This window comes from Megalobrama amblycephala, linkage group LG1 (assembly GCF_018812025.1).
Source record: "Megalobrama amblycephala isolate DHTTF-2021 linkage group LG1, ASM1881202v1, whole genome shotgun sequence".
Classification (NCBI taxonomy): Eukaryota; Metazoa; Chordata; class Actinopteri; order Cypriniformes; family Xenocyprididae; genus Megalobrama; species Megalobrama amblycephala.
The window spans coordinates 23,113,311-23,140,670 of record NC_063044.1 but is presented as its reverse complement, the minus strand read 5'-3'; the positions used below and the strand labels follow the sequence as shown (position 1 = coordinate 23,140,670).

The 27,360-nt window shown below is 36.3% G+C and overlaps 4 protein-coding genes across 6 annotated transcripts; 2 read left to right on the top strand and 2 right to left on the bottom strand.

Moving 5' to 3' along the window:
- The first annotated feature begins 730 nt into the window (after positions 1-730).
- Positions 731-10,081, top strand: LOC125244630. Of its 2 annotated transcripts, XM_048154768.1 has the most exons (11): positions 731-1,438; positions 2,819-3,041; positions 4,802-4,877; positions 5,017-5,309; positions 5,424-5,510; positions 5,649-5,723; positions 5,868-5,942; positions 6,317-6,390; positions 6,494-6,565; positions 6,672-7,660; positions 7,761-7,805. In XM_048154768.1, the coding sequence occupies exons 2-10, from the start codon at positions 2,916-2,918 to the stop codon at positions 6,892-6,894; spliced, it is 1,101 nt and encodes a 366-aa protein (XP_048010725.1). In that variant the 5' UTR covers positions 731-1,438; positions 2,819-2,915; the 3' UTR covers positions 6,895-7,660; positions 7,761-7,805. The 2 variants fall into 2 exon arrangements, with proteins under 2 accessions (XP_048010725.1, XP_048010734.1); XM_048154777.1 differs by lacking the exons at positions 731-1,438; positions 2,819-3,041; positions 4,802-4,877; ... (4 more) ...; positions 6,317-6,390; positions 6,494-6,565 and adding exons at positions 8,747-8,873; positions 9,723-10,081 and having other exon boundaries at positions 6,909-7,215; positions 7,321-7,483; positions 7,557-7,660; positions 7,761-7,905.
- Positions 10,073-13,088, bottom strand: LOC125244613. Its single transcript, XM_048154728.1, has 6 exons — positions 12,040-13,088; positions 11,914-11,959; positions 11,713-11,804; positions 11,175-11,285; positions 10,698-10,974; positions 10,073-10,607 (listed from the first exon to the last, which is right to left on the bottom strand). Exons 1-6 carry the CDS (start codon positions 12,459-12,461, stop codon positions 10,404-10,406), a joined length of 1,152 nt encoding a protein of 383 aa, XP_048010685.1. The 5' UTR covers positions 12,462-13,088; the 3' UTR covers positions 10,073-10,403.
- Positions 13,089-14,945: 1,857 nt separating this feature from the next.
- On the top strand, positions 14,946-20,664 carry LOC125244677. Of its 2 annotated transcripts, XM_048154825.1 has the most exons (9): positions 14,946-15,463; positions 15,603-15,895; positions 16,010-16,096; positions 16,235-16,309; positions 16,454-16,528; positions 16,903-16,976; positions 17,080-17,151; positions 17,258-18,246; positions 18,347-18,391. In XM_048154825.1, the coding sequence occupies exons 1-8, from the start codon at positions 15,316-15,318 to the stop codon at positions 17,478-17,480; spliced, it is 1,047 nt and encodes a 348-aa protein (XP_048010782.1). In that variant the 5' UTR covers positions 14,946-15,315; the 3' UTR covers positions 17,481-18,246; positions 18,347-18,391. The 2 variants fall into 2 exon arrangements, with proteins under 2 accessions (XP_048010782.1, XP_048010790.1); XM_048154833.1 differs by lacking the exons at positions 14,946-15,463; positions 15,603-15,895; positions 16,010-16,096; ... (2 more) ...; positions 16,903-16,976; positions 17,080-17,151 and adding exons at positions 19,330-19,456; positions 20,306-20,664 and having other exon boundaries at positions 17,521-17,801; positions 17,907-18,069; positions 18,143-18,246; positions 18,347-18,491.
- On the bottom strand, positions 20,656-25,268 carry LOC125244374. Its single transcript, XM_048154468.1, has 7 exons — positions 24,735-25,268; positions 22,623-23,305; positions 22,497-22,542; positions 22,296-22,387; positions 21,758-21,868; positions 21,281-21,557; positions 20,656-21,190 (listed from the first exon to the last, which is right to left on the bottom strand). The coding sequence occupies exons 1-7, from the start codon at positions 24,831-24,833 to the stop codon at positions 20,987-20,989; spliced, it is 1,512 nt and encodes a 503-aa protein (XP_048010425.1). The 5' UTR covers positions 24,834-25,268; the 3' UTR covers positions 20,656-20,986.
- Between the last annotated feature and the right edge of the window lie 2,092 nt (positions 25,269-27,360).

Genomic DNA, 27,360 nt, shown 5'->3' with positions numbered 1-27,360 from the left:
TTAAGACCCTAGTTCAAGGACTATCAGTCTAATTATCTGTGATCTGCTTTGGAAGACTAGATAGTGCTGGGGTCTAATCTGAAGCTCTTGTGAAAGGTGTTTTTTTTTTTTTGTACCTTTCTGATTTAATACTGCGGTGGTATGTTTGCATATCCTTTAATAATTATTTTTTTGTGTCTTCAGTCCTAGAGGAGTGGGGATAAAGGATAGGCCTGTATTGGGGTTTTATTAATTAGCAGTTTAAATGTGTTCTTCAATGCTGTAACATAGCTTTGCCGTTAAGGATTTCCAGTGAATCCCATCACTTTCAACCAGAAATTGTTCTGCAGGAAGTGGTGGGATGTGACTGGTGTTTTTCTTTATGTGTGAGTTAAGGTGATCAATCATGATCTGTTCTTACAGTGGTAATATTCTTGAATAGTTGATAAGTGGGGAAAAACACTTCTGTGTTTGATAGTCTCTTGGCTACAGCCTTGCAGGCCTTTTGCAGTTCTGTTATGCCCGCAATCCTATACCTTTGTTGCCTATTGTTGAACCCAAATGATCTCTATCTATATTTATGGTGTTTATCTCCTCTAGTGGAGCTGCCACTGAGGAATTTTCTCCTCTACGGAGCCCCTGTCACAGTCTGTTTAGTTTCAGTTTCAGTTTATGGACTTTCTGTTTGAATCACATGTTCTGTTTCCCGCCTTCATTATTAGTTCATCAGTATCACCTGTGTCTTGTTAATCCTCCTTGTTATGTTTGCTATTTAGTTTCCCCCTGTTCACTCAGTCCTTGTCCGTTCACCGTTGTAGTAAGTTGTGTTGCTTCTCTATGCCTGTTAACCTGTGGATTACGTCATTAAACTAGTATTTGGATTTATACTCCTATGGCGTTATTTTCCTATCAAATGTCGAGAGCGCATTATTGTAGCGCGAAAGTACATTAATATAATGCGCGAGCGCGAATCTCTCTGCCCGCGCGCGGAATATAATGTGCCGAGCGCGAATCTCTCTGCTCGCGCGCGGAATATAATGTGCCGAGCGCGAATCTCTCTGCTCGCGCGCGGGAACTGGGCGCGCGCTCTCAGATAGACGCTGCTCTTGTAAGAATTTTCTCTGGGCTCGCTCAGAAAATATGCCTGCACTTAAAACGTGTCCAGTGCAATCGCGAATCTCTCCTCTTCGCTTAAAGTAAGCGTGTATGCGCACAGACTGTGTCCCGTGCGTTCGCGCATGCCTAAGTACTCTTCTCTACGACTTATTTCTCTTTGCTCTTGGCATAAACACTGTCAAAACGGCAACAACCAATCAGAAATAGGCTTCAACTACTGACCAATGAAAACGCGACATAGTACATGGAATCTTATTGGTTGATATTGAATCGCACATGGAATCAGAATCACTTCGTTCAATCAAGACGAGCCGAGATGGATCCGCCGAATCGACGATCTCAGGTAAACTGTTTTATTTGTTTTGCTGTTAAATATGTCAAATGTATCTTAGAAATGTCTGGGAAGAGGGCGATTGGATTATTTTACATATAAATGACCTAGACTGTCTATCTACACAACCACATTGTTCACACTACAGGTGCCATGCCCATTGAAAGTGAGATTTTTGAGGCAAATGGATTTGAATGCAGATTCCAAAAGGCAAAAATAATATTTTACGTCTGATAATTAACACTTTGTCTCGTGCAATCTCACCAAAACATTAAGTATGTAGCGAGATCATTCATATCTGAACAAAATGCCCCCCTAATTTCGAGATAAGGGGCATAATGCCCCAGAAAAATTATGCTATATCTATTATGGCTGTCACGAATGAAGTGATGTGAAATTAATGAAAAGTGTCATCTGCATTAGATTTTCTTTATCGCGGATTGCAGCGTTGAGTGTTATAACCAATCACGCACTTTCTGTTGAGCTTAATTAATGCAGTTTGGCCAATCAGAGGCATTTTGATACTCACCAAGGAGAACACTGGAGTTGTTTACTAAATGAATTCTGAATGTACTATCACAGTCTTTTTCTTTCTTTCTTTAGCTTTATTTAGCCTCTAAGTTCTTGTTATTGATTATTTAGGGTAATTACATTATCCAAATTTGTGTAAATACATGTACATGAGCATCAAGCAGTCAGTATAAATAAACATAAACGCCATGTCAGATGTAGGTAACACCTTTTGTAGTGTTAAGGTGGCTTTTGTTGATGTTGATTGGTAACATAGTATTGAGATTGATTAAGTACCAGGTTATTTGTATTGGACAAAAAAAAAAAAAAAACACAGATACAGTGCCTTACAAAGCTAAAACCCTTAATGGAATATAAAGATTGATCTACCAGAATATAAAGATTGATCTACCAGATAAAATGTTATGGTTTAAAAATCTAAAATGTTGTATACTGTATTACTATTCCAGTCCGCCATCATTGATGAAGCAACTCGTCATCTCATAACATTGATAAGTGATCAGATAAGATCAGACAGCCAGCTACAGACAGGGCAGATTCAAACAACTGCTCCGCAGCAGCAGCAGCCCTCACCTTGCTCCGCAGCAGCAGCCCTCACCTGCTCAGCAGCAGCAGACACCAGTGCAGAGAGAAATGACCAGGTTATTTATGTTTAGGAAAGATTGTAATTTGTCTTCTAATCTCTAGTTTAGCTAGCATATGAATATGTTTTGTTTAGTTAAATGGTCAGTTGACAACTGATATGTAAGCACTCAATTTATCATGTATAAATTCATATCTGTTAGTCTCTGTTATTAGGCTATTAAAATCACATGATATTATTTAATGAGTAAACTATATACAATGTTTTGAATTTTTCAGATCATTCCCAGGATATTTTTTAAAGGGATCTCAAAAGGGACGAAAAAGGTTTCGATCCCCCTGTAAAGTGGTCAACACCAGCAGCAGGACTCTTTCCATGCAGTTCTATTTAGTAAATAAGAATGTGGAAAAGACACCAAAACCATCAGAGGATTTTACACTTTTCCTTGCTGGAATGGGAAGGCGTACAGTTAAATTATCTGAAGATGCTGACCACTCTGAGGTAAATTAGAAAAGGACATAATTGAGCTTGATCAAAATGAAGGTTTAATTGGACCCACTTTATATTAAGTGGCCTTAACTACTATGTACTTACATTTAAATTAATCATTTGATACAGTGCACTTATTGTGTACATACATGTTTTTACATTGTACTTATATTTTAAAAAGACCTGCATGTAATTACATCTGTATTTAATTTCTGTAATTACATTTATAATTACACTGTTGACCCATCCCTTACATCTTACCCCTACCCTTAAACCTACCCATACCACCAAAGCTTTCCCTAACCTTACCCGTATTCCACCTCAATAGCTGCAAATGTGTTTTGCAATTCAATATGAACCCAATAAGTACGTTGTACTTATTTTTTGATGTAAGTACATAGTAGTTAAGGCCACTTAATATAAAGTTTAATTAAATAAAAAATATAACCGTTTAATTTTAAAATCGATTTTGCTACAGTATTGTTTGCATTCCATTGTGAATTCTATTCAGATTATAGCACATTATCAGGTTCTTAGGGGCGGTTTCCCGGACAGGGTTTAAATTAAACCAGGATAAGCCTTAATCTAGAATAGTTAATTGTGGTTTAAAAAATGGCTTTCTGAAACACAGATTAAGTACAGATTACTAAAACCTGGACTATGAAGTCCAGAATTAAAATAAACTAGATTAATTTAAAACCAACTGTGCTAATCTGAATTAGCATGAGATAGGTTGCCTGTAAAACATGGAATGAACCAAGAAAAGCTTAAATTGCAGGGAACTGAGTAGCAAATCCAAGGAAAACAATTGCAGCAAAAAAGACTCCAATATAAAAACATAACTAAACAAGAGACATTTATTTTAAAGCATGCAAAATACTCCAGCTGTGAAAAAAATAAATGCATGGAAATCTGTTTGTAATTAATTATTTTAAATAGAATAATTCTATATATATATATAATAATCATATGATTATTAAGGCTTTTGTTTTGTCCTTTACATAGCAACAAACTAAACATAACTATTTTCACGTGATGATCAGTGTTGGCAGTCTAGAAATGATACTGGTTTGATCTAAAGGACTATCATATAGTAGTTGCTTCATTATATAAAAAAGGCAATGCTTGTTAGCAGGTCCTCAACCCAAGCACAAGCTCTACACTTCACCACAACGGTAATCTCCAAAAAACACTAACATAACAAAAACATTTACATAATTGAACATTAAATAGTAAGAAGTCTCTCCATATTCTCATCTTTCTAAAAACTGCATAAAATAACACTTTTTCAACATTTACTCTCCCACTTCAGCTGGTGGGAAGCATGATGGGAAGTGAAAGTCCTGTTTGATTGGGTTACTTGACTGAAACATTATTTCAAAATGAAAACATCAAGTGAGTTCTAGTAACCATTTCAAGTCAATTTAAAATGAAGCAATAACATTTGAACCAAAAACAATGCTGTTAAATCAACCTCCAGGAAATTAGCTAGCTTATTAAACTCTGGACTAGACTAAGACCAGGACTATTTTAAACCATAATTTAAAGGGCCATTTTATTTTAGGACTAGGCTTAATCTCTGTCCGGGAAACCGCCACTTATTGTATGCAGATAAATTTTAGTATATTAAAAAGTTTTAAAGTTGTAATGTACTGAAAGTACTGTTAACATTCTATTAATTTTTAACATTTGTGTTCAGTATGTCTGCTTTTGAAATAAATGTAGGAGTATTACTGAATGTTTTGGTTACCCAGAAATCTGTTTTTGTGCAGATAACAAGGCAACTGATGGAACACTATCCAAAACTTATGAAACTCACTGGAGGATGGCTCCTGTACAAGGCTCTTGGTAATTAAGATTAGAATAAATATATTCTAAATTCTAAATTGTATTCTAAATTTATAAATGTGAAAAAATTACAACATGTTATTGTGTGACAACGAGTAAGAACCTCAGTAGTATATAGTTGGATTTGTTGTCTTTAAAGGTGGGTCAGGACAGCGAAAACTGATGATTGTCCCACCAGAAGCTGATGGCTATAATGGCCAGTATTTAAAATCATCAAGTGGAGGTGGAAAGATTACCATGTTTATAGTTCCTCTTCAAGAGGAGCTAGATACAATGCCTCTTCCTTCAGATGCCGAAGAATTTCAGAAAATGCCAAAAGCAACCTGCCAAAACTGCAGCTTGTCCATGCCCCTACAGATCTTGGCTATGCATGTTAAGTCATGCAGTACTATTGAATTGTCCACCGAGGATGATACCACTAGTTCTGGAAGGGTAATTACATTTTTAGGAAAACTTTAACCTCACTGTAACATTTAAATGTTCTTTAATGGAAAATGTTGTCATGTTTTTTGAAAGGTGATTATATGTCTTATATTTTCATTGTAGTCTTCTCCTCTTCCTGTATTCAATGGATCAGCATTACCAAAACCCATTTCAGAAGGTGGCAGCAGCACTAGTAAAGCAAGCTCCGAGGTATCAAATTAACAATAGCATTTACCACAAAATTGTACTACCCAACACTAATTCTAATTTGTTTGGTTTTTTGTGATATTTAGTGGTGGATAAATTAACTTGCTGATGACTCTCTTAATACATATGTTTTCATTGCAGTCTTTTCCTGTACCCACTACTGCTGGATTGTCCTCGGCAGAAGCCAGCACTAGCACTAATAAATTAAATTCCGAGGTATCAAATTAACAATAAAGCTTTTAGCAATATATAGTACTACCTAACACTGATTATATGTTTAATGTATTTATTTTCATGATATTTAGTGGTGGATTGATTGACTTGCTGATGACTCTCTTAATACATATGTTTTCATTGCAGTCTTTTTCTGTACCCACTACTGCTGGATTGTCCTCAGCAGAAGCCAGCACTAGCACTAATAAATCAAACAATGAGGTATCAAATGAACAATACTGCCAGACCACTACCCTGCATATAGAGTTCTTTATTCATTAAAGCTGAAGTGTGTGATTATTTGTACCACTGTATGAACATACAAACAAACTCAAACTCATTTGTTGTGTGTAGATGGACAGGTCACTTAAAATAAATATAGCAATAATAATATTTATTTAGCATTAAAGAGACAATGTGTACAGTTAGCAAAGAAATCAGCTAATGAATTTCATATTTATAGTATCTACATATGACAATGTGAGTATGAGTTTTTTAACATCGAAAATAATATGCATTTTAGCTTTAAGTGATATATATAAAAATTTTTTAGTGGTAATTTGTTTTATTGGCTGATTGTATTATTGTGTTTTTAGGCTGCCTGTCCACTGTGTCTAAATAATTTTCCAATGGATTATTTAGAAATTCATGCCAGCTTTTGTGGTGAAAGGTAACTTAATTCAAGAATTGCAAAAAAAATTTCCTAACAAAATGGATTTAATTAATTTAGTGGTCAGTATTTTTAATTTGTTGTTTTATTCTGTTGCATGCAGTTTGGAGAATTCCCAAGCACCGATTTCTGATCTGGAAGATGTTTTTGAACCATTTGGCTGTAAAATCGAAAGGTATGACTATATTTTTTTAAATTTTAACTTAGATATACAATTTTACATTTATTACAGAAGTTAATAGTATTAAATATTTTAGCTGTATTTTTCTTGTCTTACCTAGCCTTGAAGATGTTCTCAAAACCATCAGTGCAGCCGTAATTACAGAAGGGCATAGATTTGACATCACCGTATCGAGACAAAACATGCTGGAGAGGGGCCTTGTGCAGTGGCAGAGGCAAAAAAAGTCATCTCCCATTAACAAACTGAAAGTTGCCTTTATAGGTGAAGCTGGAGTAGACACTGGGGCACTGAGCAAGGAATTTCTGACAGGCATGATTGCATAACATGAATAAAAATATATTGTAGATCAGGGTTTTTCCAAATATTCCTGGAGTTTCCCGATCACTGCATGTTTTTAAAGTTTCTCTATTTTTGACACATCTGAAGTTATGCGTTAAAAATTAGTAGAACTATGATCTGAAGCAGAGCTGGGTTTCAAATGGGAATGGCTGGTGCTGTACATGTGATAAACTTTTACAAGTCATGCAGAATTGTTACAATAACCATTTTCTCATTTAAGAAATGATCGGAGGCATTGAAGGGCGTTTTTTTGAGGGGGGAGCACCAAAGTATTCTCTGTCTGATCTGGACAAAGGTCATTTCAAGTATGTATTTTGATACTTTATAAGACAATAAATTTAATCTCACCTTCTGTTATTAAATGTTTACTATGTGAAAAAAACTAAAGAAAAATTATTTTGCTTATTCAGGACTATAGGAGAAATAATGGCGGTCAGCTTGGCCCAGGGTGGCCCAGCCCCAAACTTCCTTGCACATTGGTGCTATAAGGTCCTGTGTAGTGGCTCTCTAGAGTTTGCACACCTAGAAAAAAATGATCTGGGAAATGGGCACTATCGTGATCTTACAGCACAGGTATTTTTATTTAGATGATTATGATAGACCGTTTTTTGATGAAGACCTTTAAATATATGCACAATTATTTCAGGTTGAATCAGCTACAGAAAGCTCAATTACAGAGCTCACAGAAGACATTTTGAGCTGTGGGTATCTCGGCGTAGTCAGCTTAGAGAAGAAGGATGAAATTATCCGGTATGTAGGAATTGTTTAAGAATATTAATTTGAGTGAGGTTTGGCAGAATTAAATTCATTTGTGTGCATAACTTTGTCTCTCACAATGCTATTTTTCCAGAGCTATTATCCTACATGCCACTCTTAAGTTGATCCCTATGCTGCAAGAGATCAGGAAGGGTTTGCAGCTTTATGGCCTTGGTGGTCTTATGGAAAAACACCCAGAAATTTGTCAGCCTCTGTTTGTTCCTGGGACAGAAACGGCAGTAAGTACATTAGTAGTAGTAGTAGTAGTAGTAGTACCACATAGATGTGGCTTTTGTGGTTCACAATCATAGTGCCACCAACTGGCTTCAGGAATTGTGGCACTGGAGTTTTAGCCCATCATTGCTGCTTGCCACTGTATTTATTATTATTATTATTATTATTATTATTATTAGGACATGCAGAAACCATCAATATTTGTAGGCTAATTTCCTTGCAATTGTAAAACTGCCTTATTATACTTTCATAACATTTTTTATTTATCTATTTTGTATCTGATCAACTAACTTGGGGTGGGTTAGTGACAGAATTTACACAGTGCAGCTTCTAATAGTTTTAAAACTATAAGGGAGCACAAACACATGCCAGGAGACCAGATGTGAACTGTGTATAGATCAGTGTTTCTCAGCAGTCCTCTGGAGCCACTGCTCTGCACATTTTGTATGTATCCCTTATTTAACACATCTGATTCAGATCATCAGCTTGTTAGGAGAGAGTTCCATGAACTGAACTGTGTCAAATAAGAGAAACATACAAAATGTGCAGTGTGTCCTGAGGACAAGTTGAGAGCCACTGCTCTAGATCAGTGGTTCCCAAACCAGTCCTGGAGGACCCCCAGCACTGCACATTTTGGATGTCTCTCTCATCTAACACACCTGATTCAACTTATCAGCTCATTAGTAGAGACTACAAGACCTGAGGTAGGTGTGTTAGATAAGGGCAACATACAAAATGTGCAGTGCTGGGGGTCCTTCAGAACAGGTTTGGGAACCACTGCTCTAGATAAGACTAGGCTTTAATTTGAAAATTTTTCTTCATTGTTTTTCAACATTTACTTAACAGGTTGTGGATGCAGATTTCGTCATTTCCATTTGCCAGGCAGAGTTCAGTGAAAAGGGCTCATACAGAGAACAGGTCGAGGTTGCCATGATGAACCATCTGCAAGACCTTCTTCAGGAACAGGAGCAAAGTAAAAACACTAAAACTACAAGTCTTAAAAGTGAATGTAAAATTCACACTAAAATAGTGATTTACTTACCTTCACATCATTCTAAACTTGCATGGCTTAGAACACAATGTGCAGATTAATGCTGCTCTTATCAATACAATGAATTCTGACAACGGGCTTGCAAGTATCATAAAAACAATTCTGCACCACATTCCTTATTAAACTACAATCTAAGTCTTCCTCTTTATGTGAGAATTTAAATTACTTTAGGAAAATACTGCACAAGAGGCATTCTTCACTGTCATTATATAAAACAAACTTTTCTTTAAAGTAAAAACAGGTTTTAAAAGATGAGTAAATAATGACAGATTTTTTATTTAGCTATCCCTTTAACTCAGGGGTGAGGAACATTGATCCTAGAGGGCTGTTGTAATGCAGAGTTTAGCTCCAACCGTAATTAAACACACCTGAAGCTAATCAAGGTCTTCAGGATTACTGAAGTTACAGACAGGTGAGTTGTTTTTTCAGGGTTGGGCCTAAACTCTGCAGGACAGTGGCCCTCCAGGATCAATGTTCACCACCCCTGCTTTAACTGAACAGGGATGCGTTTCCCAAAAGCACAGTTAGACAATTATGGTCACAAGTTTCGCTGATTTGTTGGCTTCGGGAAATGCACCCCAGTTTGTTGTTACTCGCCACCTGTTCAGGATGTTTCCCTTTCTTCGGTAGTGGGATGTTTGGTTGCTTTCAGCACTTCCATGACTATGTATAGTAAAGCAGTATGGAAGATGGAATTGATGGACTGATGTTTATTAAAGACAAAATCTGCCATCAAGTTTAATAATTACTCATTTGCAATTTGTTTTTCAGATGACAGTACTTCTGGTGTGGGTACTCTCCCCATGACTCCAAAGACCTTCCTTCAGTGGGTGACAGGACAGGGACACATTCCTATTCTGTCTCAAGAGAAGGCACATTTCAAAATCACAGTGCAATTCAACCATAACTGTGATGCAGAATATAATGAGCATAGGATATGTTATCCAACTGTGGCAGCATGCAGCAATACAATTATGCTACCTGTTAAACACATGTCAAAGTATGAAGACTTCAAAACTGTGTTGATGGAGGGTTTCTTTCTTGGCCAGGAATTTCTGAAGGTTTAGCTGCACAAGATTTTCAGTTTAACATGGAAATGTATTAAGTTTAGAAACGATGGACACAATTTCTTTGCCAGGAATTTATTGCTTGTATGACAGTGTATTACAGTTTCAAGTTGATAAAAATGTTAGTATAAAGAGTTTAAGCTGTCATATGGTAAGCATTCCACAAACACTGTTCAGCACCACATACTTCTTTGTGACAATCACTACAGTTTTAGTTTAGGGTAACACCCTAAAAGAGAGTGATATTGAATCTTACAATAAGTTCACTGTATTTGAATTTTTTTTTTTTCTTATGTTCAATAAAGTCTATTTGGAAAATACATGTTTCCATCTCAAGTAGATATGAACAAGCAAAGGACAATAGATTAAGCGTATTCATAATTTGTCAGTGAAAAATATCAAAGCACTGAATATAGATGTCTCTACCATTCGAGTGTGATGTCACTGTAGGGTCAACAGCAGCTTGGAGGCTTCTCATTTCTTGTTCATTTAGAGGGGGGAGGAGTTCTGGAACCACAACTCCAAATGCTGTTAATGGTTCCTCATGGAAAATGGCACTTTCCCAGTCCATGTCACAGTCCTCTACATCCTAGGGAAATGTAATCAATTAAAATTCTTAGTCAAATAAGCAACCTCTAAGAAACATTATTTGTGTTAGAGAAATAAAACTCATTCATACCTCTAAATTTTCAAGCTCACTGATGCTATTTTGCATAAGTCCCACCTCCCACAACTGATGTGGGGTCATATTTCCCTCAGTGCGGAGAGGGTGATGGTTCCAGCCCTCAGCAAATGTCTGCAAGTCTTTGCGGAGACGGGGAAGAAACACAAACTGGGCAAGGAAAATGTGTAGTGTGTTTGAGATGTCCAGCAAGCCATCTTCTTCAAGACCATGGAGGGTATCGTAATATGTGGTAGTCACCGCTGTCCACACATCACGCCAGAGCCGTTCGATTCTGTAACAGGAAGAATGATTACTATGTGATACTTAAGAACACAAATGGAGCTAAATATTATGTAAAATAGCTTGAAATGTCTAATCATGACTATAATTTAAAAAAAAAAGGGTATTCTACATTTAAATATAGCATGGCTTCAGAAAATAAACAAATTTAACGAATCATCTTATCCTACAACCTGCATTTTCTTACTTTACCTTTGGTTATGTACGCTTTTCCCAGAAATGAAACTTGCTCTGTCTGTTCCCCTTACAGTGAACATGAAGCGTGCAATGTCGAGGTTCTCAACTCCTTGATCACCTCTAACCCTTTGCAATAATGTAAAAGATTAGTCAATCGGTTTAACAGTTTAGCCAATAAGTTAATTTTTCATTCATGTTGTTCCAAACCTGCATGACTTACTTTCTTCTATGTAACACGTAAGGAAATGTTAGTCTCAGTATTGTGTTAGTCTCTCAGTATGATAGCCCAGGTAAAAAAAAAACATTTCTATAATGTACTTAAAGTGCTCTATTTACTAAAAATTCTTCTTTAGTACTTCTTAAGATAATCTTAAGAACATCTAAGTGTACTCACCTGTGCTATTTTGAGACACCATTAAATATGAACTTAAATGTGCTTTTATACTATATCTGTATTTAAAAATATATTTAGTTACCACTTGTAGCACACTATGGGTTCAAATGTACTATAATGTACAATATAAAAAAAAAATACAGTTTTACTAGCAATTACCTTGAAGGCACACCATTCTTCTCAATGGATTGTAAAAAGAAGGTAAAGGCAGTTGATGCCTTGTTGTTGTTAGCTGCATCCAAGTACATTATCTAAAGAGAGCAAATCCATAACATAATGTTTACTTGGAATGGACAGTAGATATCACAACAAAATATGTAATGACAGTATTATTATAAACATACAAACACATCTTATTACCTTTCTGGAGAAACCGTCAATGCCCCCAAATATGACAATGTTGTATCTAGTTGGAAGAAAACAAATTTTATTAATTATTTCTATTGCAGTCTCATGTACAATTGTACAAAAATGTTAGAAACCTACCTTATCAGTTTGTGGTTGGTATCCACATGCACTAGACTGAGAGGGGCCCTGACAGAGTATTTTCTCCTCACTACACAGCCTAGCTGTGTCATGCGGGAAAAAATCCCAACTGCATCTACTCTGTGCATAGATGCCCTCAGTCTGCTCCACTGTATCTTGTAACCTAAAGATCTCAACCTTCCCATCATCAATCTATAGCCCACATGAGGCATTTGAGACTTGATGTTGGTCACTAACATATCAAGCTCTTGGTCACCTATTGTACTATAGGAGTCTGACACAGACAGTCCAAACTCTCTCATCCTACGGAAAACTGTACTTTCACTAACTCCTAACAGTTTGGCTATGCAAGGGACGGGCAGCTGAATGTCTAGCAAGGACTTAATCTTCTCATTTTCAACTGTGAATTTAGGTCGTCCCATAACTCCTGCGACTGCCTCCACCTCAATTTGAAGCGTTTCATTTGTTTCATTTTCAACCTGCTCTCTCACCAAAATACAGAGGTCTCTAAGGGCATTTACAATGCATTCTGGGATAACAAGTTCTTCTAATGCATCAATGAGTATTAGTTCATGTGTGCAAATGAAATGTAGATAATCAAGGTTGAGGCCTGAGGCAGAATGGTTAACAATATACTGCAGCTTATTCAGTAATCTGTCCAAGACTAGTCGTCTAAGCAAGATCTGTAGGGGGAAAAAAGTAGACTAGTCATTATAAAATCTATAGCAGATGTTAGACATTTAATATAACAGTTATAAATTGTATTTCTTACAACGAATAACAAAATTCCAGAACTACTAGTAATTGTCAGGTTTAAAGACACTATAATGACCAGGGCTGGGTTTCCCGATGACGTGGTCTATTAGCGTGCTACAAAGACTTTTAAATGAAGATATACCTTTTCTAGACATGTTCCCCGAACTATAGGCCTACCTTATTGTTGCTTAAAGGGATAGTTCCCCCAAAAATGAAAATTCTTTCATAATTTACTCCCACTCAAGTACTTTCAAACAAGTATGAATTTCTTTGATCTGCTGAACACAAAGAAATATATTTGGAAAGAATGTCAGTAACTAAATAGAATGTCCCACCGCCACCATCCATTTACTACTAGTAGAATAGAAAAAAAATAGATATCTGTGTATGAAATATGACAAGCGTTGAGCGCGTCTGTCTCTGGTTTAGTGCAAAAGCACATTTGAATTTAACAGTGAATCTTTGCATTTATTCTTTGCCATAATCCTAATTGAACACTGGGTGTATTACAGTTTCAGAATTATATTCGTATAGACTGTCAACAGTGATAAGGTATAGCTAAGAGTGGTCTAGACCAACCTTACTTACGAATGACTTACAGAAGACTTACACAGAATCACACACACACGCACACACTGATGCCCTGATGTTATATGCACACAATCATATATGTATCAAAAACAGCAAGTACAAACAACACACCCACAAACACACACAGACATATACACACATATTCCCATTCACCCCCTGCAAACAACAAAAATAATAAAACAAGTTTTTTGAGAATTCATCTTATCATCTTACATTTTCTCTACATTCTTATAGCATTGCTCTTTGTTACAGTATGTGTTCTTTTCAAAATATTCAATGCTATGGTTCACATATTGTGTTTGAACTCTAGCTCATAAGAAATGTATGGTTAAAATATGACAATTTTTTTTGTTGCTTGAGCCCTGGTGTCCATTGTAGTGGACATGAAAAAAATCTAATAAAAAATGAGTTTGCACAAATATATTTTTTAGACTCATTTATACATTAAAGAAGAACAAATATCAAGTGGATATTTTTTTTTTTTTTTTTTTTTTGCTCAGTGGCACATAATTCAGGTCTGAAGGGGTTAAGGTATAATTTAAAAACGACGTAGAGTTAAGAAGGTTTCGGGAAATCCAGCCCTGTAACATTACCTTTTAGATAACTTTAGAGTCTGGAGTACTAATGTTTACAATACAGATTGTGTAGATAGACAGTCTAGGTCAAAAAAATATAACCGTTTAATTTTAAAATCGATTTTGCTACAGTATTGTTTGCATTCCATTGTGAATTCTATTCAGATTATAGCACATTATCAGGTTCTTAGGGGCGGTTTCCCGGACAGGGTTTAAATTAAACCAGGATAAGCCTTAATCTAGAATAGTTAATTGTGGTTTAAAAAATGGCTTTCTGAAACACAGATTAAGTACAGATTACTAAAACCTGGACTATGAAGTCCAGAATTAAAATAAACTAGATTAATTTAAAACCAACTGTGCTAATCTGAATTAGCATGAGATAGGTTGCCTGTAAAACATGGAATGAACCAAGAAAAGCTTAAATTGCAGGGAACTGAGTAGCAAATCCAAGGAAAACAATTGCAGCAAAAAAGACTCCAATATAAAAACATAACTAAACAAGAGACATTTATTTTAAAGCATGCAAAATACTCCAGCTGTGAAAAAAATAAATGCATGGAAATCTGTTTGTAATTAATTATTTTAAATAGAATAATTCTATATATATATATAATAATCATATGATTATTAAGGCTTTTGTTTTGTCCTTTACATAGCAACAAACTAAACATAACTATTTTCACGTGATGATCAGTGTTGGCAGTCTAGAAATGATACTGGTTTGATCTAAAGGACTATCATATAGTAGTTGCTTCATTATATAAAAAAGGCAATGCTTGTTAGCAGGTCCTCAACCCAAGCACAAGCTCTACACTTCACCACAACGGTAATCTCCAAAAAACACTAACATAACAAAAACATTTACATAATTGAACATTAAATAGTAAGAAGTCTCTCCATATTCTCATCTTTCTAAAAACTGCATAAAATAACACTTTTTCAACATTTACTCTCCCACTTCAGCTGGTGGGAAGCATGATGGGAAGTGAAAGTCCTGTTTGATTGGGTTACTTGACTGAAACATTATTTCAAAATGAAAACATCAAGTGAGTTCTAGTAACCATTTCAAGTCAATTTAAAATGAAGCAATAACATTTGAACCAAAAACAATGCTGTTAAATCAACCTCCAGGAAATTAGCTAGCTTATTAAACTCTGGACTAGACTAAGACCAGGACTATTTTAAACCATAATTTAAAGGGCCATTTTATTTTAGGACTAGGCTTAATCTCTGTCCGGGAAACCGCCACTTATTGTATGCAGATAAATTTTAGTATATTAAAAAGTTTTAAAGTTGTAATGTACTGAAAGTACTGTTAACATTCTATTAATTTTTAACATTTGTGTTCAGTATGTCTGCTTTTGAAATAAATGTAGGAGTATTACTGAATGTTTTGGTTACCCAGAAATCTGTTTTTGTGCAGATAACAAGGCAACTGATGGAACACTATCCAAAACTTATGAAACTCACTGGAGGATGGCTCCTGTACAAGGCTCTTGGTAATTAAGATTAGAATAAATATATTCTAAATTCTAAATTGTATTCTAAATTTATAAATGTGAAAAAATTACAACATGTTATTGTGTGACAACGAGTAAGAACCTCAGTAGTATATAGTTGGATTTGTTGTCTTTAAAGGTGGGTCAGGACAGCGAAAACTGATGATTGTCCCACCAGAAGCTGATGGCTATAATGGCCAGTATTTAAAATCATCAAGTGGAGGTGGAAAGATTACCATGTTTATAGTTCCTCTTCAAGAGGAGCTAGATACAATGCCTCTTCCTTCAGATGCCGAAGAATTTCAGAAAATGCCAAAAGCAACCTGCCAAAACTGCAGCTTGTCCATGCCCCTACAGATCTTGGCTATGCATGTTAAGTCATGCAGTACTATTGAATTGTCCACCGAGGATGATACCACTAGTTCTGGAAGGGTAATTACATTTTTAGGAAAACTTTAACCTCACTGTAACATTTAAATGTTCTTTAATGGAAAATGTTGTCATGTTTTTTGAAAGGTGATTATATGTCTTATATTTTCATTGTAGTCTTCTCCTCTTCCTGTATTCAATGGATCAGCATTACCAAAACCCATTTCAGAAGGTGGCAGCAGCACTAGTAAAGCAAGCTCCGAGGTATCAAATTAACAATAGCATTTACCACAAAATTGTACTACCCAACACTAATTCTAATTTGTTTGGTTTTTTGTGATATTTAGTGGTGGATAAATTAACTTGCTGATGACTCTCTTAATACATATGTTTTCATTGCAGTCTTTTCCTGTACCCACTACTGCTGGATTGTCCTCGGCAGAAGCCAGCACTAGCACTAATAAATTAAATTCCGAGGTATCAAATTAACAATAAAGCTTTTAGCAATATATAGTACTACCTAACACTGATTATATGTTTAATGTATTTATTTTCATGATATTTAGTGGTGGATTGATTGACTTGCTGATGACTCTCTTAATACATATGTTTTCATTGCAGTCTTTTTCTGTACCCACTACTGCTGGATTGTCCTCAGCAGAAGCCAGCACTAGCACTAATAAATCAAACAATGAGGTATCAAATGAACAATACTGCCAGACCACTACCCTGCATATAGAGTTCTTTATTCATTAAAGCTGAAGTGTGTGATTATTTGTACCACTGTATGAACATACAAACAAACTCAAACTCATTTGTTGTGTGTAGATGGACAGGTCACTTAAAATAAATATAGCAATAATAATATTTATTTAGCATTAAAGAGACAATGTGTACAGTTAGCAAAGAAATCAGCTAATGAATTTCATATTTATAGTATCTACATATGACAATGTGAGTATGAGTTTTTTAACATCGAAAATAATATGCATTTTAGCTTTAAGTGATATATATAAAAATTTTTTAGTGGTAATTTGTTTTATTGGCTGATTGTATTATTGTGTTTTTAGGCTGCCTGTCCACTGTGTCTAAATAATTTTCCAATGGATTATTTAGAAATTCATGCCAGCTTTTGTGGTGAAAGGTAACTTAATTCAAGAATTGCAAAAAAAATTTCCTAACAAAATGGATTTAATTAATTTAGTGGTCAGTATTTTTAATTTGTTGTTTTATTCTGTTGCATGCAGTTTGGAGAATTCCCAAGCACCGATTTCTGATCTGGAAGATGTTTTTGAACCATTTGGCTGTAAAATCGAAAGGTATGACTATATTTTTTTAAATTTTAACTTAGATATACAATTTTACATTTATTACAGAAGTTAATAGTATTAAATATTTTAGCTGTATTTTTCTTGTCTTACCTAGCCTTGAAGATGTTCTCAAAACCATCAGTGCAGCCGTAATTACAGAAGGGCATAGATTTGACATCACCGTATCGAGACAAAACATGCTGGAGAGGGGCCTTGTGCAGTGGCAGAGGCAAAAAAAGTCATCTCCCATTAACAAACTGAAAGTTGCCTTTATAGGTGAAGCTGGAGTAGACACTGGGGCACTGAGCAAGGAATTTCTGACAGGCATGATTGCATAACATGAATAAAAATATATTGTAGATCAGGGTTTTTCCAAATATTCCTGGAGTTTCCCGATCACTGCATGTTTTTAAAGTTTCTCTATTTTTGACACATCTGAAGTTATGCGTTAAAAATTAGTAGAACTATGATCTGAAGCAGAGCTGGGTTTCAAATGGGAATGGCTGGTGCTGTACATGTGATAAACTTTTACAAGTCATGCAGAATTGTTACAATAACCATTTTCTCATTTAAGAAATGATCGGAGGCATTGAAGGGCGTTTTTTTGAGGGGGGAGCACCAAAGTATTCTCTGTCTGATCTGGACAAAGGTCATTTCAAGTATGTATTTTGATACTTTATAAGACAATAAATTTAATCTCACCTTCTGTTATTAAATGTTTACTATGTGAAAAAAACTAAAGAAAAATTATTTTGCTTATTCAGGACTATAGGAGAAATAATGGCGGTCAGCTTGGCCCAGGGTGGCCCAGCCCCAAACTTCCTTGCACATTGGTGCTATAAGGTCCTGTGTAGTGGCTCTCTAGAGTTTGCACACCTAGAAAAAAATGATCTGGGAAATGGGCACTATCGTGATCTTACAGCACAGGTATTTTTATTTAGATGATTATGATAGACCGTTTTTTGATGAAGACCTTTAAATATATGCACAATTATTTCAGGTTGAATCAGCTACAGAAAGCTCAATTACAGAGCTCACAGAAGACATTTTGAGCTGTGGGTATCTCGGCGTAGTCAGCTTAGAGAAGAAGGATGAAATTATCCGGTATGTAGGAATTGTTTAAGAATATTAATTTGAGTGAGGTTTGGCAGAATTAAATTCATTTGTGTGCATAACTTTGTCTCTCACAATGCTATTTTTCCAGAGCTATTATCCTACATGCCACTCTTAAGTTGATCCCTATGCTGCAAGAGATCAGGAAGGGTTTGCAGCTTTATGGCCTTGGTGGTCTTATGGAAAAACACCCAGAAATTTGTCAGCCTCTGTTTGTTCCTGGGACAGAAACGGCAGTAAGTACATTAGTAGTAGTAGTAGTAGTAGTAGTACCACATAGATGTGGCTTTTGTGGTTCACAATCATAGTGCCACCAACTGGCTTCAGGAATTGTGGCACTGGAGTTTTAGCCCATCATTGCTGCTTGCCACTGTATTTATTATTATTATTATTATTATTATTATTAGGACATGCAGAAACCATCAATATTTGTAGGCTAATTTCCTTGCAATTGTAAAACTGCCTTATTATACTTTCATAACATTTTTTATTTATCTATTTTGTATCTGATCAACTAACTTGGGGTGGGTTAGTGACAGAATTTACACAGTGCAGCTTCTAATAGTTTTAAAACTATAAGGGAGCACAAACACATGCCAGGAGACCAGATGTGAACTGTGTATAGATCAGTGTTTCTCAGCAGTCCTCTGGAGCCACTGCTCTGCACATTTTGTATGTATCCCTTATTTAACACATCTGATTCAGATCATCAGCTTGTTAGGAGAGAGTTCCATGAACTGAACTGTGTCAAATAAGAGAAACATACAAAATGTGCAGTGTGTCCTGAGGACAAGTTGAGAGCCACTGCTCTAGATCAGTGGTTCCCAAACCAGTCCTGGAGGACCCCCAGCACTGCACATTTTGGATGTCTCTCTCATCTAACACACCTGATTCAACTTATCAGCTCATTAGTAGAGACTACAAGACCTGAGGTAGGTGTGTTAGATAAGGGCAACATACAAAATGTGCAGTGCTGGGGGTCCTTCAGAACAGGTTTGGGAACCACTGCTCTAGATAAGACTAGGCTTTAATTTGAAAATTTTTCTTCATTGTTTTTCAACATTTACTTAACAGGTTGTGGATGCAGATTTCGTCATTTCCATTTGCCAGGCAGAGTTCAGTGAAAAGGGCTCATACAGAGAACAGGTCGAGGTTGCCATGATGAACCATCTGCAAGACCTTCTTCAGGAACAGGAGCAAAGTAAAAACACTAAAACTACAAGTCTTAAAAGTGAATGTAAAATTCACACTAAAATAGTGATTTACTTACCTTCACATCATTCTAAACTTGCATGGCTTAGAACACAATGTGCAGATTAATGCTGCTCTTATCAATACAATGAATTCTGACAACGGGCTTGCAAGTATCATAAAAACAATTCTGCACCACATTCCTTATTAAACTACAATCTAAGTCTTCCTCTTTATGTGAGAATTTAAATTACTTTAGGAAAATACTGCACAAGAGGCATTCTTCACTGTCATTATATAAAACAAACTTTTCTTTAAAGTAAAAACAGGTTTTAAAAGATGAGTAAATAATGACAGATTTTTTATTTAGCTATCCCTTTAACTCAGGGGTGAGGAACATTGATCCTAGAGGGCTGTTGTAATGCAGAGTTTAGCTCCAACCGTAATTAAACACACCTGAAGCTAATCAAGGTCTTCAGGATTACTGAAGTTACAGACAGGTGAGTTGTTTTTTCAGGGTTGGGCCTAAACTCTGCAGGACAGTGGCCCTCCAGGATCAATGTTCACCACCCCTGCTTTAACTGAACAGGGATGCGTTTCCCAAAAGCACAGTTAGACAATTATGGTCACAAGTTTCGCTGATTTGTTGGCTTCGGGAAATGCACCCCAGTTTGTTGTTACTCGCCACCTGTTCAGGATGTTTCCCTTTCTTCGGTAGTGGGATGTTTGGTTGCTTTCAGCACTTCCATGACTATGTATAGTAAAGCAGTATGGAAGATGGAATTGATGGACTGATGTTTATTAAAGACAAAATCTGCCATCAAGTTTAATAATTACTCATTTGCAATTTGTTTTTCAGATGACAGTACTTCTGGTGTGGGTACTCTCCCCATGACTCCAAAGACCTTCCTTCAGTGGGTGACAGGACAGGGACACATTCCTATTCTGTCTCAAGAGAAGGCACATTTCAAAATCACAGTGCAATTCAACCATAACTGTGATGCAGAATATAATGAGCATAGGATATGTTATCCAACTGTGGCAGCATGCAGCAATACAATTATGCTACCTGTTAAACACATGTCAAAGTATGAAGACTTCAAAACTGTGTTGATGGAGGGTTTCTTTCTTGGCCAGGAATTTCTGAAGGTTTAGCTGCACAAGATTTTCAGTTTAACATGGAAATGTATTAAGTTTAGAAACGATGGACACAATTTCTTTGCCAGGAATTTATTGCTTGTATGACAGTGTATTACAGTTTCAAGTTGATAAAAATGTTAGTATAAAGAGTTTAAGCTGTCATATGGTAAGCATTCCACAAACACTGTTCAGCACCACATACTTCTTTGTGACAATCACTACAGTTTTAGTTTAGGGTAACACCCTAAAAGAGAGTGATATTGAATCTTACAATAAGTTCACTGTATTTGAATTTTTTTTTTTTCTTATGTTCAATAAAGTCTATTTGGAAAATACATGTTTCCATCTCAAGTAGATATGAACAAGCAAAGGACAATAGATTAAGCGTATTCATAATTTGTCAGTGAAAAATATCAAAGCACTGAATATAGATGTCTCTACCATTCGAGTGTGATGTCACTGTAGGGTCAACAGCAGCTTGGAGGCTTCTCATTTCTTGTTCATTTAGAGGGGGGAGGAGTTCTGGAACCACAACTCCAAATGCTGTTAATGGTTCCTCATGGAAAATGGCACTTTCCCAGTCCATGTCACAGTCCTCTACATCCTAGGGAAATGTAATCAATTAAAATTCTTAGTCAAATAAGCAACCTCTAAGAAACATTATTTGTGTTAGAGAAATAAAACTCATTCATACCTCTAAATTTTCAAGCTCACTGATGCTATTTTGCATAAGTCCCACCTCCCACAACTGATGTGGGGTCATATTTCCCTCAGTGCGGAGAGGGTGATGGTTCCAGCCCTCAGCAAATGTCTGCAAGTCTTTGCGGAGACGGGGAAGAAACACAAACTGGGCAAGGAAAATGTGTAGTGTGTTTGAGATGTCCAGCAAGCCATCTTCTTCAAGACCATGGAGGGTATCGTAATATGTGGTAGTCACCGCTGTCCACACATCACGCCAGAGCCGTTCGATTCTGTAACAGGAAGAATGATTACTATGTGATTCTTAAGAACACAAATGGAGCTAAATATTATGTAAAATAGCTTGAAATGTCTAATCATGACTATAATTTAAAAAAAAAAGGGTATTCTACATTTAAATATAGCATGGCTTCAGAAAATAAACAAATTTAACGAATCATCTTATCCTACAACCTGCATTTTCTTACTTTACCTTTGGTTATGTACGCTTTTCCCAGAAATGAAACTTGCTCTGTCTGTTCCCCTTACAGTGAACATGAAGCGTGCAATGTCGAGGTTCTCAACTCCTTGATCACCTCTAACCCTTTGCAATAATGTAAAAGATTAGTCAATCGGTTTAACAGTTTAGCCAATAAGTTAATTTTTCATTCATGTTGTTCCAAACCTGCATGACTTACTTTCTTCTATGTAACACGTAAGGAAATGTTAGTCTCAGTATTGTGTTAGTCTCTCAGTATGATAGCCCAGGTAAAAAAAAAACATTTCTATAATGTACTTAAAGTGCTCTATTTACTAAAAATTCTTCTTTAGTACTTCTTAAGATAATCTTAAGAACATCTAAGTGTACTCACCTGTGCTATTTTGAGACACCATTAAATATGAACTTAAATGTGCTTTTATACTATATCTGTATTTAAAAATATATTTAGTTACCACTTGTAGCACACTATGGGTTCAAATGTACTATAATGTACAATATAAAAAAAAAATACAGTTTTACTAGCAATTACCTTGAAGGCACACCATTCTTCTCAATGGATTGTAAAAAGAAGGTAAAGGCAGTTGATGCCTTGTTGTTGTTAGCTGCATCCAAGTACATTATCTAAAGAGAGCAAATCCATAACATAATGTTTACTTGGAATGGACAGTAGATATCACAACAAAATATGTAATGACAGTATTATTATAAACATACAAACACATCTTATTACCTTTCTGGAGAAACCGTCAATGCCCCCAAATATGACAATGTTGTATCTAGTTGGAAGAAAACAAATTTTATTAATTATTTCTATTGCAGTCTCATGTACAATTGTACAAAAATGTTAGAAACCTACCTTATCAGTTTGTGGTTGGTATCCACATGCACTAGACTGAGAGGGGCCCTGACAGAGTATTTTCTCCTCACTACACAGCCTAGCTGTGTCATGCGGGAAAAAATCCCAACTGCATCTACTCTGTGCATAGATGCCCTCAGTCTGCTCCACTGTATCTTGTAACCTAAAGATCTCAACCTTCCCATCATCAATCTATAGCCCACATGAGGCATTTGAGACTTGATGTTGGTCACTAACATATCAAGCTCTTGGTCACCTATTGTACTATAGGAGTCTGACACAGACAGTCCAAACTCTCTCATCCTACGGAAAACTGTACTTTCACTAACTCCTAACAGTTTGGCTATGCAAGGGACGGGCAGCTGAATGTCTAGCAAGGACTTAATCTTCTCATTTTCAACTGTGAATTTAGGTCGTCCCATAACTCCTGCGACTGCCTCCACCTCAATTTGAAGCGTTTCATTTGTTTCATTTTCAACCTGCTCTCTCACCAAAATACAGAGGTCTCTAAGGGCATTTACAATGCATTCTGGGATAACAAGTTCTTCTAATGCATCAATGAGTATTAGTTCATGTGTGCAAATGAAATGTAGATAATCAAGGTTGAGGCCTGAGGCAGAATGGTTAACAATATACTGCAGCTTATTCAGTAATCTGTCCAAGACTAGTCGTCTAAGCAAGATCTGTAGGGGGAAAAAAGTAGACTAGTCATTATAAAATCTATAGCAGATGTTAGACATTTTATATAACAGTTATAAATTGTATTTCTTACAACGAATAACAAAATTCCAGAACTACTAGTAATTGTCAGGTTTAAAGACACTATAATGACCAGGGCTGGGTTTCCCGATGACGTGGTCTATTAGCGTGCTACAAAGACTTTTAAATGAAGATATACCTTTTCTAGACATGTTCCCCGAACTATAGGCCTACCTTATTGTTGCTTAAAGGGATAGTTCCCCCAAAAATGAAAATTCTTTCATAATTTACTCCCACTCAAGTACTTTCAAACAAGTATGAATTTCTTTGATCTGCTGAACACAAAGAAATATATTTGGAAAGAATGTCAGTAACTAAATAGAATGTCCCACCGCCACCATCCATTTACTACTAGTAGAATAGAAAAAAATAGATATCTGTGTATGAAATATGACAAGCGTTGAGCGCGTCTGTCTCTGGTTTAGTGCAAAAGCACATTTGATTTTAACAGTGAATCTTTGCATTTATTCTTTGCCATAATCCTAATTGAACACTGGGTGTATTACAGTTTCAGAATTATATTCGTATAGACTGTCAACAGTGATAAGGTATAGCTAAGAGTGGTCTAGACCAACCTTACTTACGAATGACTTACAGAAGACTTACACAGAATCACACACACACGCACACACTGATGCCCTGATGTTATATGCACACAATCATATATGTATCAAAAACAGCAAGTACAAACAACACACCCACAAACACACACAGACATATACACACATATTCCCATTCACCCCTGCAAACAACAAAAATAATAAAACAAGTTTTTTGAGAATTCATCTTATCATCTTACATTTTCTCTACATTCTTATAGCATTGCTCTTTGTTACAGTATGTGTTCTTTTCAAAATATTCAATGCTATGGTTCACATATTGTGTTTGAACTCTAGCTCATAAGAAATGTATGGTTAAAATATGACAATTTTTTTTGTTGCTTGAGCCCTGGTGTCCATTGTAGTGGACATGAAAAAAATCTAATAAAAATGAGTTGAGTTTGCAAATATAAATGATTTTTTTAGACTCATTTATACATTAAAGAAGAACAAATATCAAGTGGATATTTTTTTTTTTTTTTTTTTTTTTTGCTCAGTGGCACATAATTCAGGTCTGAAGGGGTTAAGGTATCAATTTAAAAACGACGTAGAGTTAAGAAGGTTTCGGGAAATCCAGCCCTGTAACATTACCTTTTAGATAACTTTAGAGTCTGGAGTACTAATGTTTACAATACAGATTGTGTAGATAGACAGTCTAGGTCATTTATATGTAAAATAATCCAATCGCCCTCTTCCCAGACATTTCTAAGATACATTTGACATATTTAACAGCAAAACAAATAAAACAGTTTACCTGAGATCGTCGATTCGGCGGATCCATCTCGGCTCGTCTTGATTGAACGAAGTGATTCTGATTCCATGTGCGATTCAATATCAACCAATAAGATTCCATGTACTATGTCGCGTTTTCATTGGTCAGTAGTTGAAGCCTATTTCTGATTGGTTGTTGCCGTTTTGACAGTGTTTATGCCAAGAGCAAAGAGAAATAAGTCGTAGAGAAGAGTACTTAGGCATGCGCGAACGCACGGGACACAGTCTGTGCGCATACACGCTTACTTTAAGCGAAGAGGAGAGATTCGCGCTTGCACTGGACACGTTTTAAGTGCAGGCATATTTTCTGAGCGAGCCCAGAGAAAATTCTTACAAGAGCAGCGTCTATCTGAGAGCGCGCGCCCAGTTCCCGCGCGCGAGCAGAGAGATTCGCGCTCGGCACATTATATTCCGCGCGCGAGCAGAGAGATTCGCGCTCGCGCATTATATTAATGTACTTTCGCGCTACAATAATGCGCTCTCGACATTTGATAGGAAAATAACGCCATATACTCCTCGTCTGTGCTCCTTCCTGCAACCAACCGTAACAGCCCCAGACATGACATTAGTGATGGTGAGACGAAGCCTCATGAGGCATTGAAGCTTTTCAGCCAAGTGGTTCACAAAAGGGTTCATTTCTCAAGGCTTCATTTGCTCACAATACCACCTGGTGGTCAAAGAGTGTAAAACATGCAGATACATTACAGATGACCTGATATGATCTGTGATACACTTTATTTTGCGGCAGTTATGGCTTAGAAATAATGGTGAAGAAAAAATCAATTTCCACAAAGACTTATATATTTATTTGAATGTAATGTGTATTTTCTGGTTGTATGTAATGATTGTATAACATAACTGTGTAATAAATGTACTGGTTTTTAAATGAATGGGGCTATTAAATGTGTGTAATAAATTCTTTGGTCATAATAGGCAGGAGGGGCGATATTATTATTATTCTAAAACCACACATTCTGAGGGGATCCCATGGGTTTATATATGTCAAAATGTCGCGGCAAGATTTGAACCGCATCCAGTCGAACCAGTCAGGCAGAAGCGAGGCTTCGAACGTCAATGACGTCACTGATGTAAAACGATACAAGCTTCGATACGCGCTTCACTGAAAGCTTCCGGGATTTCTCGACACGCTCCGAAGCCTCGGCACAGACCGTAACATCACTGCATGACATGCAGAAAATCGAAATTTAGTCAATCGTGTGCACGATTTAATTTTTTTTCTTGCATGTGCGGGGCTCCGTAGGTCTGTATGAACCTACAACCGGTTTTTGTTGCTTCGTAATGTAGGAGGGAGGTCTGTATGGACCTGCTACCTGTCCTAATTGTTGAGCACTATGGGCCCCAGAAGCAGCATAAATAGACACACACAAGATTTGAACAGAAAAAAAATTGAGTCATTTGTTCTGTAATTCACTCTTTGATCATTATTAGTGGTGTGAAGTGGACTTAAAATTAGGAGGCAGATTCCTAACCATGCAATTTGATCACAACAGACATCTCTGTATTTTTATAATAAGTGTGTTCAACAGAAAACCAGTTTCATTTCAGTGCTTATGTGTGGGAAATGAGTAAAAAAAAAAGGCTGTACATTGTCTTTCTGCTGCTTTGGAGGAAAAAGTGCATCTAACAGCTTCATTGAACTTTTCGTGATGGTTATGTAGCAATCAATGGAGGGACAGAAATCTCTCAGAATTCATCAAAAATATCTTAATTTGTGTTCTGGAGATGAACAGTTTAAAAAGTGATTCAGTCAAGAGCAGTTAGTTAGAGATTCTAATTTTTTGATGTTTGATTAGCATTAATAATAACAGCAGGTATAATGTTAAATTTGGATGCTGTCACTAAGACCAACTGCATGGATCCATCCATCATACTCGTGCGTTTTTTCTGAACTGTTCGAACCGTTTGTTCACTTAAGACATAAATGACTCTGCTTACTTGCAAATACATGGTCACTTTGACACATAGGTATGTGTATTTAACCATTCAAGCCTAATTAGGTGGCAAAAAGCACTCAGTCTGTGACCGAGTGCTTGATAACTGAGAAACGGTAGCTGTGTCCGAAATCGTGTATATTTGAATTTAACTCCCTTGGGTCGGCGGTCACGCCGGCGTGATCACCGCGGTTTTTTTCTAACCAGTGTGAAAGAGACTCAAAATACTCCGTCAATGTTGCACATACAATTAAGAGCTATACACCATTTTAATCTGTGGAATATCTTCTTTTATTTGTGTACACTCAGAGTAAAAACAAAATGTTGTGCTTTTTGTAAAATAAAGAAAACTATGCTTGATTGTTGCGTGATCTCTCGTCTCCCTCTGAACGAAATCCAATCTGATAGTTCTCAGAAAATGAACTGTAACTTAGTGAATACTAATCACAAAAAAATGAGACTTGTGTCTAAAGAAACGTTGAAATGTCAGGTTTTAAATCGTGTAAGTCAAATCGAAAACAAACATTCTGTGTTTATGTAATCTGTATGAAAAGAGAGCCATGTCAGAAGTCCGTTGATTCAGCTCATTATCCCACTAATGCGGCCACGCCCACGGAGCCAGCGCTATTCACACGGCAAATTCAGAGACAACACATG